General features: G+C 35.1%; 1 protein-coding gene across 2 annotated transcripts in view; it reads right to left on the minus strand.

The window, feature by feature from the left end:
* The window catches only part of LOC149574841 (diacylglycerol kinase 4-like), a 313,933-nt gene that overhangs the window by 208,726 nt on the left and 91,873 nt on the right, over positions 1 to 13,334 (minus strand). For both annotated transcript variants that reach the window (XR_016360102.1, XM_089814678.1), the window contains exon 6: positions 7,023 to 7,083. Coding sequence is in view for 1 of the 2 variants with exons in the window: in XM_089814678.1 (XP_089670804.1) it covers positions 7,023 to 7,083 (61 nt within the window). In the remaining variant the exon portion in view is untranslated. The remainder of the gene's footprint in view (positions 1 to 7,022; positions 7,084 to 13,334) is intronic.

Consider the following 13,334-nt stretch of genomic DNA (forward strand, 5'->3'; position numbering starts at 1 on the left):
GCCAGATGATTGCATTTTGCTACATCCAGTAAATGGGGCCTACATGTTCTAATGTTGAATTGAGATTGCACTTTTAATTTTATAAAGTTATTTATTTAATTTTATAAAGTTATTTGATAATAAAGTGCATTATAATAAGATATTGTAAAAGACGTTTCTGGAAGCTTCCAGTGACTTCTCAAAAAGGTGTATAAATAGAGGACAAGAGGCACCCATTTGGACAGGCGGTTTTGTGGATTCGACTTCTATTCCAATTGGAGCAATTTGTAGTCATTGGTCTGCAAATTCTCAAATTATCTTTGGGAACGAAAACTCCCATTGATAAGCAATTTTGAGGGTGCGGAATATCACCTGAATTATTGCTAATTGGAAGTGATATCGCAGTCACTTCACCAGGGCAGAAATCTGTGGCCTAAGGCCAATTTTTGAAGTCCATTACATTAGAGACTTTTAGAAGCGAAGGATTTGATTAGAGACAGCAGTTTAATTAAAGAAGGGAAACCAAGGCATATAGAATGAAATTCTTCATTCCAACCTGTAGCAGCCGAGGCAACCCGATACTCTACTTTGATAGAGCTCACAATTGAGCGTATCATTGCTAAAGATAGACGGGCTGGAGGCAAACTAAATTACATACGTCTAAGGGTTTTAACTCTCTTGACGGCGGGCGGAATTCGTTTCATATCAAACACCGTTTGAAGATTGGGAATCACGCAAGTCCAATAGTGTTGCAGGCGGACGGGAAAATGAACCAATTTAGATCATCAGCTACCATCTCCCATCTGAAGTGTGGGGAATCGCAGGCTTGAATAATTTCGCAGGTGGCAGTATAACTCTTTGCAAGTGATAATGCGATTTTTAGACCAAGCGGAAAGCGATTCGCATGAATATAGGGTGATTCATTGAATAGCTGGAAATAACTTCAGAACTCATTCCGAATTCCGACCAGGCCAGTTCGTCACCCTAGTTGAAGAAATTTTGCACAGGTCTAAACGGCAGTTTGTGATAAAAACGGCATCAGCATTCTATCCAAACGGAGAAAGGCAAAACAGATCTGACAATCTCATGACGATTAATGGAAATGGCAATTTTCAGGTTTTTCTTAATATTGTTTAGTTATATATTTTCAGTTCAGGCTCTGTTATTCGATTATTGAAATGTTATTAATATTGAAGGGATTTGCTATTACCATAGTACTTGTAATAAAATTATTTCCTGAATTTTGTTGGTACTATTATTCATTGTATTTGGTTACATCTATAACTTGGTGAATTTGCTGGAGACATCACGAATTAACTTCTTTCATGCCAAGTATTTGACGAATTGCCACAGTCCAGTATTGTTACTTTTAGTGACTCATATAGTGAGGGTCATCTCAGAAGAAAGGTGATTGCTGACTGATTTACTAGGTTCAAACTCTGGATTGCCCTAAACTCTTTTTCCAAACCCTAGCGCCCTCTGTAAATTTGCCTGGATGTTGTACAGCTGGAAATAATGGATTGGCATCTTCTTCATAGTTCTTAAATTAACAAAGAAGCTATTGATATTATCATACCAGCAAGTCTTTTTTGATATAGTTTTACTGTTGTTCAACAAATATTCGTGGATCATTGAAAAAAGAGAAACTAATTGTAAGAACCACCCTTTCTTGTAAGTACCAGTAAAGTCCTTGTTGAAGCCACCTGCAGTAAGAACGGAGATTCCTCTATTGCTGAGAGGAGAAAGCAAGCTCATGTAATGTCTAAAATCACAATTTTGTAAGTTGTGATCACAGTCACTTAAAAAAAATCTAGCCAAAACATGGTGCATAAGGGAGGACCCAATTTGTTATTTTATTATAATAATATGAAGTAACATTATTATTATTTACTCCAACCAACTTAATATTAAAATATTTCTGAAATTATTCATAAATCCAAATTTGCACTCAGAACTGAATTTTGACTGAAGCACTATTATCACTAATGTTTCACAAATCTTGCAGGCTAATTAGCAGTTCCTCCTCAAAAATAGGAACTCATGCTAAAAAATAGGAACCTTACTACAAACACCAGAAACTGCTCAAGAGGATCCTTTACTACTCCATGTTCTTCGGGGTGGCCATCCAATGAATTGCCAACTCTCAATATAAAATAGGAGACCTCCCAAAAATGTAGGAACTGTCTTCCAAAAGCTCAAATGGCTCACAGAGCCCCTGCAAAGCTCTACGACCCTCAAAATGAATCCCCTAACTATACCAATGACCTACAAGAACTTGAAGGATAGACCAACTCCTACCCATCTCTTGTCACCTAGAAACGGAGCATTACAATTAATGGTCATTTCAATGTTTTATTATTATTCTATTTTATTCTTCTATTTCAAGAAGAACTTTAGCTTTAGTTTGGAGCTTTTGTAAATTGCTACATGTACCCATTCAATTTGTTAATTCAAACAAACAATTTCAATTTAAGTGGTCACAAAGCAGGATCCAAACTGAGTTTGACTCCCTCATGGGAGGACCCTAGATTATGTAATACCACTGAAGGTTTTGTGTTCAAAATAGCGAGTAAAAATTTTGAAGGCCTTTAAAAGTTCTTCCATTTCTAGGAGTCATTTTTTTAGATTCAAGGGTTTTCATCTATACCTTTTATGGAGGGAGTTTGTTCACATCTTACAAAAGGTGTAATTTTCTTCACAGCAGTCAGTTTTATTATGTGTTGTTATAAGGGTTCGTGGGTCATGGTTATTATCTACAACAAAAAGATCAAGTTTTTTTACACAATCTATTTTTTCAATCTCGACCTTGCCACAACTTGGTTTTTCCTGCAACCTTCTAATTTTGCAACTCTATTTTGCGGGTTTTTATGTTTCTTCCCGCAACCTTCTAATTTTGCAACTCTATTTTGAGGATTTTTATGTTTCTATGTTTCTCACATTTTTTTCCACATGACGACCTGCCACTAGTTACAAATGGCCACACCTACCAATGTTTCCAGCCCTCCAACCGTGTACAGTTCAGTAAATAATAATTCACATTTATTTGGCTTCTTTTCAACCATTTTTGGTTGCTCGAAATTTTGTTTTCTCATGTTACGGTATGTACAGAAAAATGTTATTTTGTAGAGACTCGTAGAGACAAAATATACAAGTCTAAGAGATCCTATCATTTCTGTTTTGCGACTAGGGTTTTCTTCTATTGCGTCCACAAGTTTCATTCTTTGCCCGCATTTTGTTTCAGCACCTGCAACTTGTCTATCACTCTACATGTAGAGTTTCTCCCTATGGCTAGGGTTTCCAATTTGGCCTTGTTTTCTCTAGAGATTCTTTTACAAATATTTGTGATGATCAGAAATTAAAATTTTGCATTTTGGGCATTCTTGCTTTGGTGTTTTTAAATTTTTATTCTATAATATAATGCTTTGTAAACTTCAATTTCAAGGTTTTGTCGTTTTTTCCACAAAAATTGTCGGTACTTGCAATTTTTTGAGTTGTAGTTTTCATTACAAAAGTTGTTAGCAAATCCTAGTATCTTGTAGTTTGTTTTGGAGCATATTGCCCATTTGTAAAAGGGCTTGACTACTTTCCTCAAAATTTGGGGTTTCAATTTCATCTCAATGTCTCTAGCTACGAGGAGTGATACCTTTGTTTCTCAACATTAGGTTGGCATGTTTCTAGTTATCTTGGCCATTTGCAGAAGTTTTGACGAATCGAGGATGGTCTCAACAACAAGCTCTTTTCACAGAGTGTTTTGATGGGAAGGGGGCACTTTTCTCTGTGCATCCTCATACCCAAGCAAAGTAGTCACTAACCGATCAAGTTGATGCCAAACTTAGTAATTTATATTTATTTCTTTTTTATACTTTAAATTATATTTGTATAAATAATGTCGAGATGTTTAAGATAGATTTTAGTTTCATGGGTGTTAAAATGCAGATTCTAGATTTTGGGGGTTTCCAAAAAATTCCGAATTCAGCCAAATTTCAGGTTTCAGCACACCTTCAGTAGTGTTATCTCCCACAACCTGTCCAGGCTTTTTGAGGTCAAATTAAAGCTAGAACAAAGATTTTATAATGTTTCTAACTTGTTTCCTCACAAATCACTTGGTTTCAATTCTATATTCCTAACAAACTTAGCTCAACCACTTGCTCACACCCAAGACACATTACTTTCCAGCAAGCCAAAATTGCTCAAACTCACTTTCGGACTCAAAGACTTGAAAATTGTTACCACCTAAGAGGCTAAGACTACCTCAAACATGTTGCCAAGAGAAAAATCTTTACAAAGGAACTGAAGATTAGGATGATGAACAAGAATATAAAAAAAATTATTAATCCATTAGAACTTCAAACATGATACTTAACTTGATGTTATAATTTAGTTTTAATGTTTTGAATCTTTGATGTCGAACTTGAATTATATATGTTGAACTTGAATTATATGATGTTACAATGGTATGATCATGATTCATGATGCTATGATTAGAAGCTTATGGTGTTTTTATTGTTTAAATGTTTTTATGGTACTGTATGACATTCTAATCTTAACTCATGCTTCTAGGCTTTATATATATATATAATTCTTGAATATTTTTGTACTAATGAACCCAAACCTCTTTTCAAAAAAATTCCATACCAGGAAATCAATCCTTTATACCTGAACTTGGAATCATACAAAATTTCAACATTTTCAGGGCAAACCATAAACGGTTATCACTCCATATTCTGTCAAAGTGTAATGTCCCTTTTCCAATCCATTCAACACTTTCAGAAATTCCAAAAGTTTTGGACCTTTATCGGAAAAGTAGTGTAACAATTTTAGAGACTTTTTAATCCAAAATGAAATGGTACTTTCCTTTTGTGGATCCAACAATTTAGGAGTGCCATAGTTCTTGGAGAGGTATGTCATCCTTGCAGAGTGCCATGTTTTATAATAGAAATTCGTAACACTTTTGGTGTTTGTGGCGAGGTTGAAAATCATAGTTACCATATTTTAATATTTTTCATAACCTTCTTGTTTGTGCAGAAAACAATTAAAATATTATATATTTACATATTTGAGTTGTCACTTGTCACACAAAATTGAAAGATGACTTATACTCAATTATTTGAAAAGACAACTTATTAAGTTAAAGGGAAAGAGTGAAGTTTTAACCAAAAGCAATTTAACTGATTTTAGGGTTAAACATAAAATAATAAAAGATAAATTATTGGGAAAAGAAAATCATTTTTGTAAAAATTACAAACTCTTTTGCAGAGATCTATTTCAGAAATTGGACGGAAAGCCAACTACCTTCTCTTTCATATGTTGACTTCATCAAGAAATAAAAACTAGGCTTTACAGGTTATGTAGGTTTACAGATCAGAGAATTTTCAAATAATTATTTCATCCCTTTGCAGGATTTTATAGTCTTATGCAGTATCTGTCGAGAGAAGCATTAGAATTGTTGGGTGGTTTTGGAGGTCTAGTTGGTGTTTTTGAATTGTTTCCCCTGAGAGAAGAGCACTTGTGTGCCTCTTGTATGCAGATTGTATGGACATTCATTAATGGAATGTTCTAAAAGCTAATATATGTTGCCAAACAGTTTATTTCATAGTAACACGGGGACGCGTCCCCCCCCCTTTTTGCCCAACGTCTCGGAGACTTCAACGCACCGGAGACTTGGGGACTCCGTCTCCCCATCCCCAGCGGTGCCACTAGATTCCACCACCTCCACCGAGGATGGGGGACATCCTGCTATTCACTATTTGCAAATTCAACTATTTATGTTTAATGTTCGATGTTCCAATTCAATGCAATGTTTCAAGTATTCACTCTTTTACATCTTTACATCCTATATTGCAATACATATTTTCATAACTAACATTTTTAAATACCATATGCATAGATATATACACCCCTCTTGTCCCCTGCCGCCGTCCCCCCACCGTCCCCCCGCCGTCCCCAAATTAAGGCCCCTCTGTCCCCCCGTCCCGGAAACTTGTCCCCCCGTTTCGCCGTCCCCCCGTCCCCCAGGGTGGTGTAACTATGGTTTATTTGCACATTTTGTTTATACATAACCTTCTTTACAATCTAGGCACCAATCCCTGATTTCCTTAGAACTTTCCTTCTTAGCCTTTAGTTCCTTCATCATACTCATCATGTCTTGATGTAGGGCTTGGATAGTCTTAGATTCTCCATCAATGATATCCTTGATACTCTTGTTGTCCTCTCTTTTTCGTTTTCCCCAAGAGGATGTTTTGGATTTGCTCTTGATTTCCATGGCCCCACTATATGCATCAGTGTATGATGAAAAAGATACCACTTTCATTTTCTTGCACAACAAAGGAATCAATCATTCAGGGAAATAACATTTCTTCAGCCCACTGGCTGGTTAATCCTCCAATTTGACGAGCAACTCCTTCAGCCTATGTAGCATCCAAGGAGGATAAGAACTGAATTGCTATGGACTAGGCCGGATGTGGGAACCATGTAAAAATTATTATTTTATTACCACATTTATTGTGTCTATTATCCTAATTGTGGGTTTTTACAAGCTTTTTCCTTCTGTTTTGGATCACTGCTATGGTTTTCCATCCCACAATTTAGTGTAAATTGGAGCCATGAGATAGTACTTTCATGATGATCAGTTGCAAGTAACAGGGTGTTTCTGAATTGATCAGAGAATAATAGTGAAGTGTGTTATTGTATATCTATTGTTGAAGAATAATATACTTGCCCTCTTTCTCATGTGATTTTTTTCCTGAAAAGGTTTTTCATGTAAAACTGATATTATCTTTTGTTTGCTGATTTTCGCATTATAATTGAATGTGTAACACACATAATCTCATCTGGTAATCTTGTTCCAAACTTGCAAACACATTCTAAGTTCATATTGCAGTTTATGTCTAACTTACAATCAACAATTGTAATTTATTTCTAACTTATAATCAACAATTGTAACTTGGAATTGTGATTTTACAAGATACTAAGGGCATCCTAAATTCTAATGTTAGGACATCACAAATAGTGTTTTAATTATTGAAGACAGTTGAATTACATACCTATGCTAAAGTAGTTATAGAAAACACCTTTCGAGCAGGAAACCCCTTTTAGATTCTCATCCTGTATATATAACAGTAAAATATATCAGTTGCTGCATTACTAAGAAGTGACAAATAAATCTTGACAAAAACCAAACACTGCCATTCAACAATCATGTTCTGTAAAACTACACGCAAATAAAATGTTATGAATCTTTCTTCCACAATCTTGACAATTCATATAATTTTATGTAACTTGTTAAATATAAGCATGATATGATTCAAAAACATAACCTTTATCATCGAGATCCACAATATTCTATGCAATAAATGTTTTAAGTACTGTTCTAAAAGAAGAATTCATGAGAGAGATAAGTGGCACAGGTTAGCCAACAATCATTCACTATGTCTTCGAAAGCCCACAAGATCAAGTGTTGGTTACTGATACCAAGCCTCTTTTGTAACACACTTTAATGAGCCATTATTTTCCAATTAGAGCACATTATATTTTAGGAAAGGAGGTTGTTGATGTAAATAAGGAATATGTATGTGTGTGTGTGTGTATCATCTAAGTTAAAGATAAATGGAAACCGTATATTCGGCGATTCAATAATAGCAGACAGAGTTAAAAGTTAGTGCTGTGATTAAATAAGTGTTGGGTGGATATTTTGCAACCGACAATTTATGCAAGTTCAGTCACAAAATAGGTTGACCAGCCACAGAGTGTGAGATTGAGTCTCTCCTACCTTAAAAGGAATGAGAGTATGAGACGGGATCTCTCCTACCTTAAAGGGAAGGCTCCCCCTTCCCATCATTCCTTGGATCAACTCGAGGTAAGCAAGAAGTTAAGAGATATTGTAAAGGGGTGATACCGATATTCTTTCTTCTTATTTCAAGAAAGAATCCACTTACTTGTGGAGTGAGTAATGGGAAAGGTTAAATCTTTGTAGCTACACTTCTATCTAATAGTTGGAAACAGTGATAGCAATACCAAACACCAACTCAAAGGTTGATTGAGAGAGTGCTGGCATAGATCTATGTCTAGTTTTCCCAATCGATAAAAATGGCTATAAAAAAAGAGTAGATCTCTACCACTAAGGCGCATGGACTTCCAAAAGTAGATGATTTCTACACTATAACTTAATTCTAATAATTTGCATAAATATGAGATAGTAATATAAACTACAGTCAAAGCTTCTAGTCTATATTACCAAAACTGCACCAAGTCAAAGCTTCGGTTCCAATTGTTTCTTGTACTCACTATGCTCTAGTAAACATACAATAATAACATGAATTAAAGATAATAGAAACAAATCACAGTCACAACTTCCAATTTGTTCTATCACAATTGTTTCAAGTCAAAGCTTCGAATCCAAGTGTTTTTTTAATTCACTTTTCTTTCAAATTTGCACTACACAATCAAAGTTATGCTTGCATAGGTTTGGCTGAGCTCTCTTGCATATATAAAAGATGATTATTTACAATGGAAGGCACTCCTTTTATATAGGCAAAGGAGTGAGAGAAAGAAAGAGAAAAAGGTGGAAGAGTGTAATGTCCCTTGTCTGGTTGACTCAAAATACTGTAGCAATGTTCTCAAAAACCTTAATTGCAATAGACTTCTTTCTTTTTATAACTTTTACTCACTAGCATATCACAATGAATTTGTGTGGTATTAATAATGTTATAAAAAAATGTTTACTATAAATATAATACACCATAGATTAGCTTGTATATATTATTGTTTTATGATATTCTGGACATGTTAGATAATGAATCTCCAACTATAGCGAACAAATAGAACCGCTAGATTTGAGATGCCTGTATCACTAAATTCTTTCTTTAAAAAATTTCCTTTATAATTTTCTATCAATCTAATTACAAACTTTTTATCTGCAGCCTCTGCAATTACAATAACTATGTGTATACTAAATATACTTAGATAGACATGCATACAATCTTTTTGTACTCCTTTACTATCCTTCATTCATCTCACTCCATCTACTCTTCTGATATATTTTGCGGCTTTTTTATTATTCATTCCATATCTAGGTATATCTTTCTAATGATCTTATTTTCTTTTTCCCCCGCATTGTCGTCTACTCCAATTATATCTTCGACCTGTCCACAAATATCTTGGAATCACTAACTCTTATTTTGTTGATCACTCTATCGACAACATGGCTTGCTAAACATTCATTGAGTGATAATTGCATCAAGTAAGTCCCTAGCAAGGCATCTATGATTTGATCTCTTATTGTTGAACCATGCACTTATTTGGATGATGGTTATTTGTCTCGTTTGCTATGAATTGTTCTGAGTTTCCTCTCCACCTTTGCAGCTGGAAATCTCTCTTATCTCTTTCTTTATCATTGTTGAATGGCTATCTCTCTTCCTTCCCCATTCTTTTTTGTTCTCCATTCATTATGCCCTTTATTGGAGGAAGTCAAGAAACTATTCACCATATCTATGTTGATGCATGTGCACATGGATTACTGTAGTCACTCTAGGGTTGGGAGATCATTGAATAAGGTATACATATGGATGTGATTATCAAACTCTTGTCATATTTGTAGACTTCGTTTTCTACTCCCTTTTTAACTATCCATATGTGTTCCCACTCTAATTTCTCCGTTTGTGCTTTGATTGTAGGTGTTGACTACCTATGCGCTTTTATTTTGTGATTGTCTGGTTATAGCCACTCCTTATCCACCCTTTTTTGTCGTAAAAAATACTGTGTATACTTGATATCAAGAGAAATAGCCTTACAAGAATGATTCTCCAATCTTTTTGCTTCTGGTCCATGCTCACTGTAATGTTTCTTCAAATCATTTATTTCTGGTAGATGATTTACTGATTTTACCACTAAGCATTATTAAAGTCTTCTTTTAATTTTTAGATCGATTATCAAATCTCCGATGATTCTTGGACACAGCGTATAAACCTCATTAAATATCGTATGGGATGGATGGGTTGTAACAAACAAATCCTCAATTGCAACATTTCATAATTATTTGTTTATTTCAATGTTTTTTTTTTTATCGGTAAGAGGCCAAAGCCAAGATTAATTATCATGAGTTGTGATTAATTATTATTATTTATTAAGCATGAGTAGATTCGAACCCAAGACCTCTTCAATAAAAGGCTCACAATTTACCATTATGTTGTAGGCTCTTGCCTATTTGTTTATTTTAATGTTATTTTATTATTTATCAAATATTAAATCGTTATTCTTATTAATAATAACAACTTAATGTAATAATCAATTATAATATGATTTCATATCAATCACTACAAATTTTGTTATAATAATATTGTATTATATGTTGTTAATTTTCTTTCTTATTATATTTATATAACAATTATTTTATAATTTATTATTTTTTTCATTATTTTTTTCTATTATTACAATTTTATTTATTATTAGATCTTACTCTAGAATAGGGGACACTGTAGAGAAACTCAACCACCTTGACTAAGTCAAATTAAGAAAGAAGATTTATTGGATTACATGACTGAAGGGTTATGTAATCAGATTTCACACAAATGGATCACATGCAACCTATCTTTTGAATCTACAAAGTTGAAAATACACTTGAATAAAATGTCGAAACTGTTGATTTTGAATGAATCAATCCTGTAGATTATCGGCAAAGGCCTTGTACTTAGTGATTCAATCACGAATCATCACAAGATTTGGAGTTCCTGTATTTTGTGTCACTCCATTCACCTTGATAACTGGAGTGTTGCATCTCTTGATAGCATCTAATTCTCTTTGATAAATTGTCAGTTCTCATTTGAAAACTTGATGTAATCAAGCTTTTCTCATTCCATAGTTCTTGTTATGTCTCCTTTGTCAGATTTGCAGATTTTGGAGTTTTAGGCACTTTGAAAACCGTCTTAACAATGTCTAGATGTAAACTTATAACAACTTTCCCTAAAACATCTTTAATTGCTTTTTCTTTTTTTTGGATCAAACTGCTTGATGTATTCCCACACGAACTCAGGTTCTAGGGCAGCCATTGGGAAAGTGAAGACCAAATGAATTATTGCTTCTTTTGATTTGAAGCATACCTTCTTGACAGGATGTCTCTATTCTTTGCAAAAATTCTGACAAATCTTGAAAAGTTGTTGCAACATGAAGATTCCAAATAATGAAAACATCTTCCAATGGTACTGAATCCATAAGAGCTTCCAGATTTGAACAATAATGGCAGATCGATTGAAAGTAAGCATTCAAAGTATGATTTAGATACTTATTGAATGGCTTAGAAGGCTGGAAATGAATGGCACAACCTGTATTTTGGGCATAGATGGCCAAGATCGGGGTTTGGATGGTGGATTGCATGTGTGGAAAATGGGGTTTTTGTTTTGGATGACCAAGAGTGCAGTTGCAAGCATATGGATGTGTGTAAAATGAGAGTTTTGGTGCTTTAAAATGTAAGTTTTTACTAAAATTGGGTGGGAGATGCAATTACATGTGGTAAAAACTCATCACTTTTACTTGATAATTGTGTTATGGGTTTTAGGGGTGCGATTACATATGTACGAATATGGAATTTGGATGATTTTGGATGATGGATTGAACATGGAAGATGAAAGCATGGAAAAATACTTGCATTCTTGAGGGAAGATTTCAAACTTTTCTCAATAAACAAACCAAAAACAAGCAACAAAGTATGTACAAAATATAAAAACAAAAAAAAAAACATACTTCTTGCTTGAACTGAAACTTTGATAAATTCCTTCCCACAGCACAACAACACACTAGGTACCTTAGAGTGTGGCTCTTCTCCCTCTAACAAAGATTGTATTTTAAAAGTTTTGCCTCCCTTCTTAAAGGATATGGAGTTTGCTTTGCCATCATAAACTGTCTCTCTGTCATACTGCCAAGGTCTACCTAACAGTAGATGGCAAGCATCCATGGGCAAAATATCACACAACAATCTATCCTTATACCTTGCTATGGAGAAGTCCACCCAAGTCTGCTCATTCACCAGTATGCTTTGACCTTTGTTGAGCTAAGTTACCTTGGATGGATTCACATGTGGTTCTTTAGCTAGCTTAAGCTTCTTAACTGCCTCCTCTGATATTATATTATCAGTAGAGCCTAAATCCCTCACCACCTTACAAACTTTTCCAAAGATTTTTACATCAAATCCTAAACAGAGCCCTCCTATGCTTAGGTTCATCAGGAGCAAGTTGTTTAATCAATACTCTCCTAAACATAAGGTTCTTTCCTTTTTCTGACTCTATGTGATCCACTTCATTGTCCTTGCAGTTAGAGTTATCCTCTTGAGAATAGGCCACTCTTTTGTCATGGTTTGAAGAAGAAGGCTTTTCAGGGCACCTATATGCAAGGTGGCCAAGTTGACCACAGTTGTAACACTTCATACTAGCAAAGAATGAGTTACTTCTACCTGATCCTCTACCTTTGTTAGAACCTCCTTGATTGCCTCTTCCTCTGCCATATCCTCCTCTAGGAGTGCTTGTGCCTTGCTCTATCAACTTGTTTTCACCTTGATTCCTTTGTTCATTTCCTCTACCTTGGTAACCTCCTCTTTGTCCTCTCTAATTTCTGCTCTTGCCTTTGTCTTTAAAATTGGAATTACCTTTCTTCTTATTCTTTTCCTTCATCTTTAGGGCTAGCTGATGGCACCTTTGAACAATAGTAGGTGTCCACAAGCTAAGTTCCTCTTAAATATTCCACTTCAAACCACCCAAATACCTAGCCACCTTGATTGGCTCCTCCTCTTGCTTCTTGGATCTAAGGCATAACCTTTGAAACTCCTTTGTATAAGAGGCCACATCCAAATCCTTTTGTCTCAATCCTTGTCTTCTCTTGTGAAGCTGGATTTCAAAATCCTCAGGTGGGAAATTCTCCTTCAATTGGGTAACCATGGCATTCCAATTGCCTATAGGCTTCTCGCCCATGCTGATCCTCTCATCTTGTACATACTTCCACCATGTCAAAGCTGAGACTCTCAGTCTTGGCTTGGCCACTTTGACCTTTTGTGCCTCTGACATCCCTTCACACTCAAAATGGTTCTCCATGCCATCCAACCAATCCATCACTGCATCTATATCCATCTTTCCACTAAATAGTGGCACACCATCTGAAGCTTTTCCCCCTAGGGCTTTTATATCTTTCAAGAAAGGTTCCTCATTCAAGATAGGGTTTGGCTCCGGGCCAACATCTTCTTCTGCTACCTCCTTACCCTTCTCATTATCTTCCTCTTCCTTCCTTTTAGTTGCATCAACAACTTCATCCAACTTTGTTTTCACCCCTTCCAAAGCTACTTCAAGGAGTCTATTCTCCTCCTTTTTCTCATCAAC

This window comes from Cupressus sempervirens, chromosome 2 (genome assembly GCF_028749045.1).
Source record: "Cupressus sempervirens isolate cs-2001-9-10 chromosome 2, ASM2874904v1, whole genome shotgun sequence".
Lineage (NCBI taxonomy): Eukaryota > Viridiplantae > Streptophyta > Pinopsida > Cupressales > Cupressaceae > Cupressus > Cupressus sempervirens.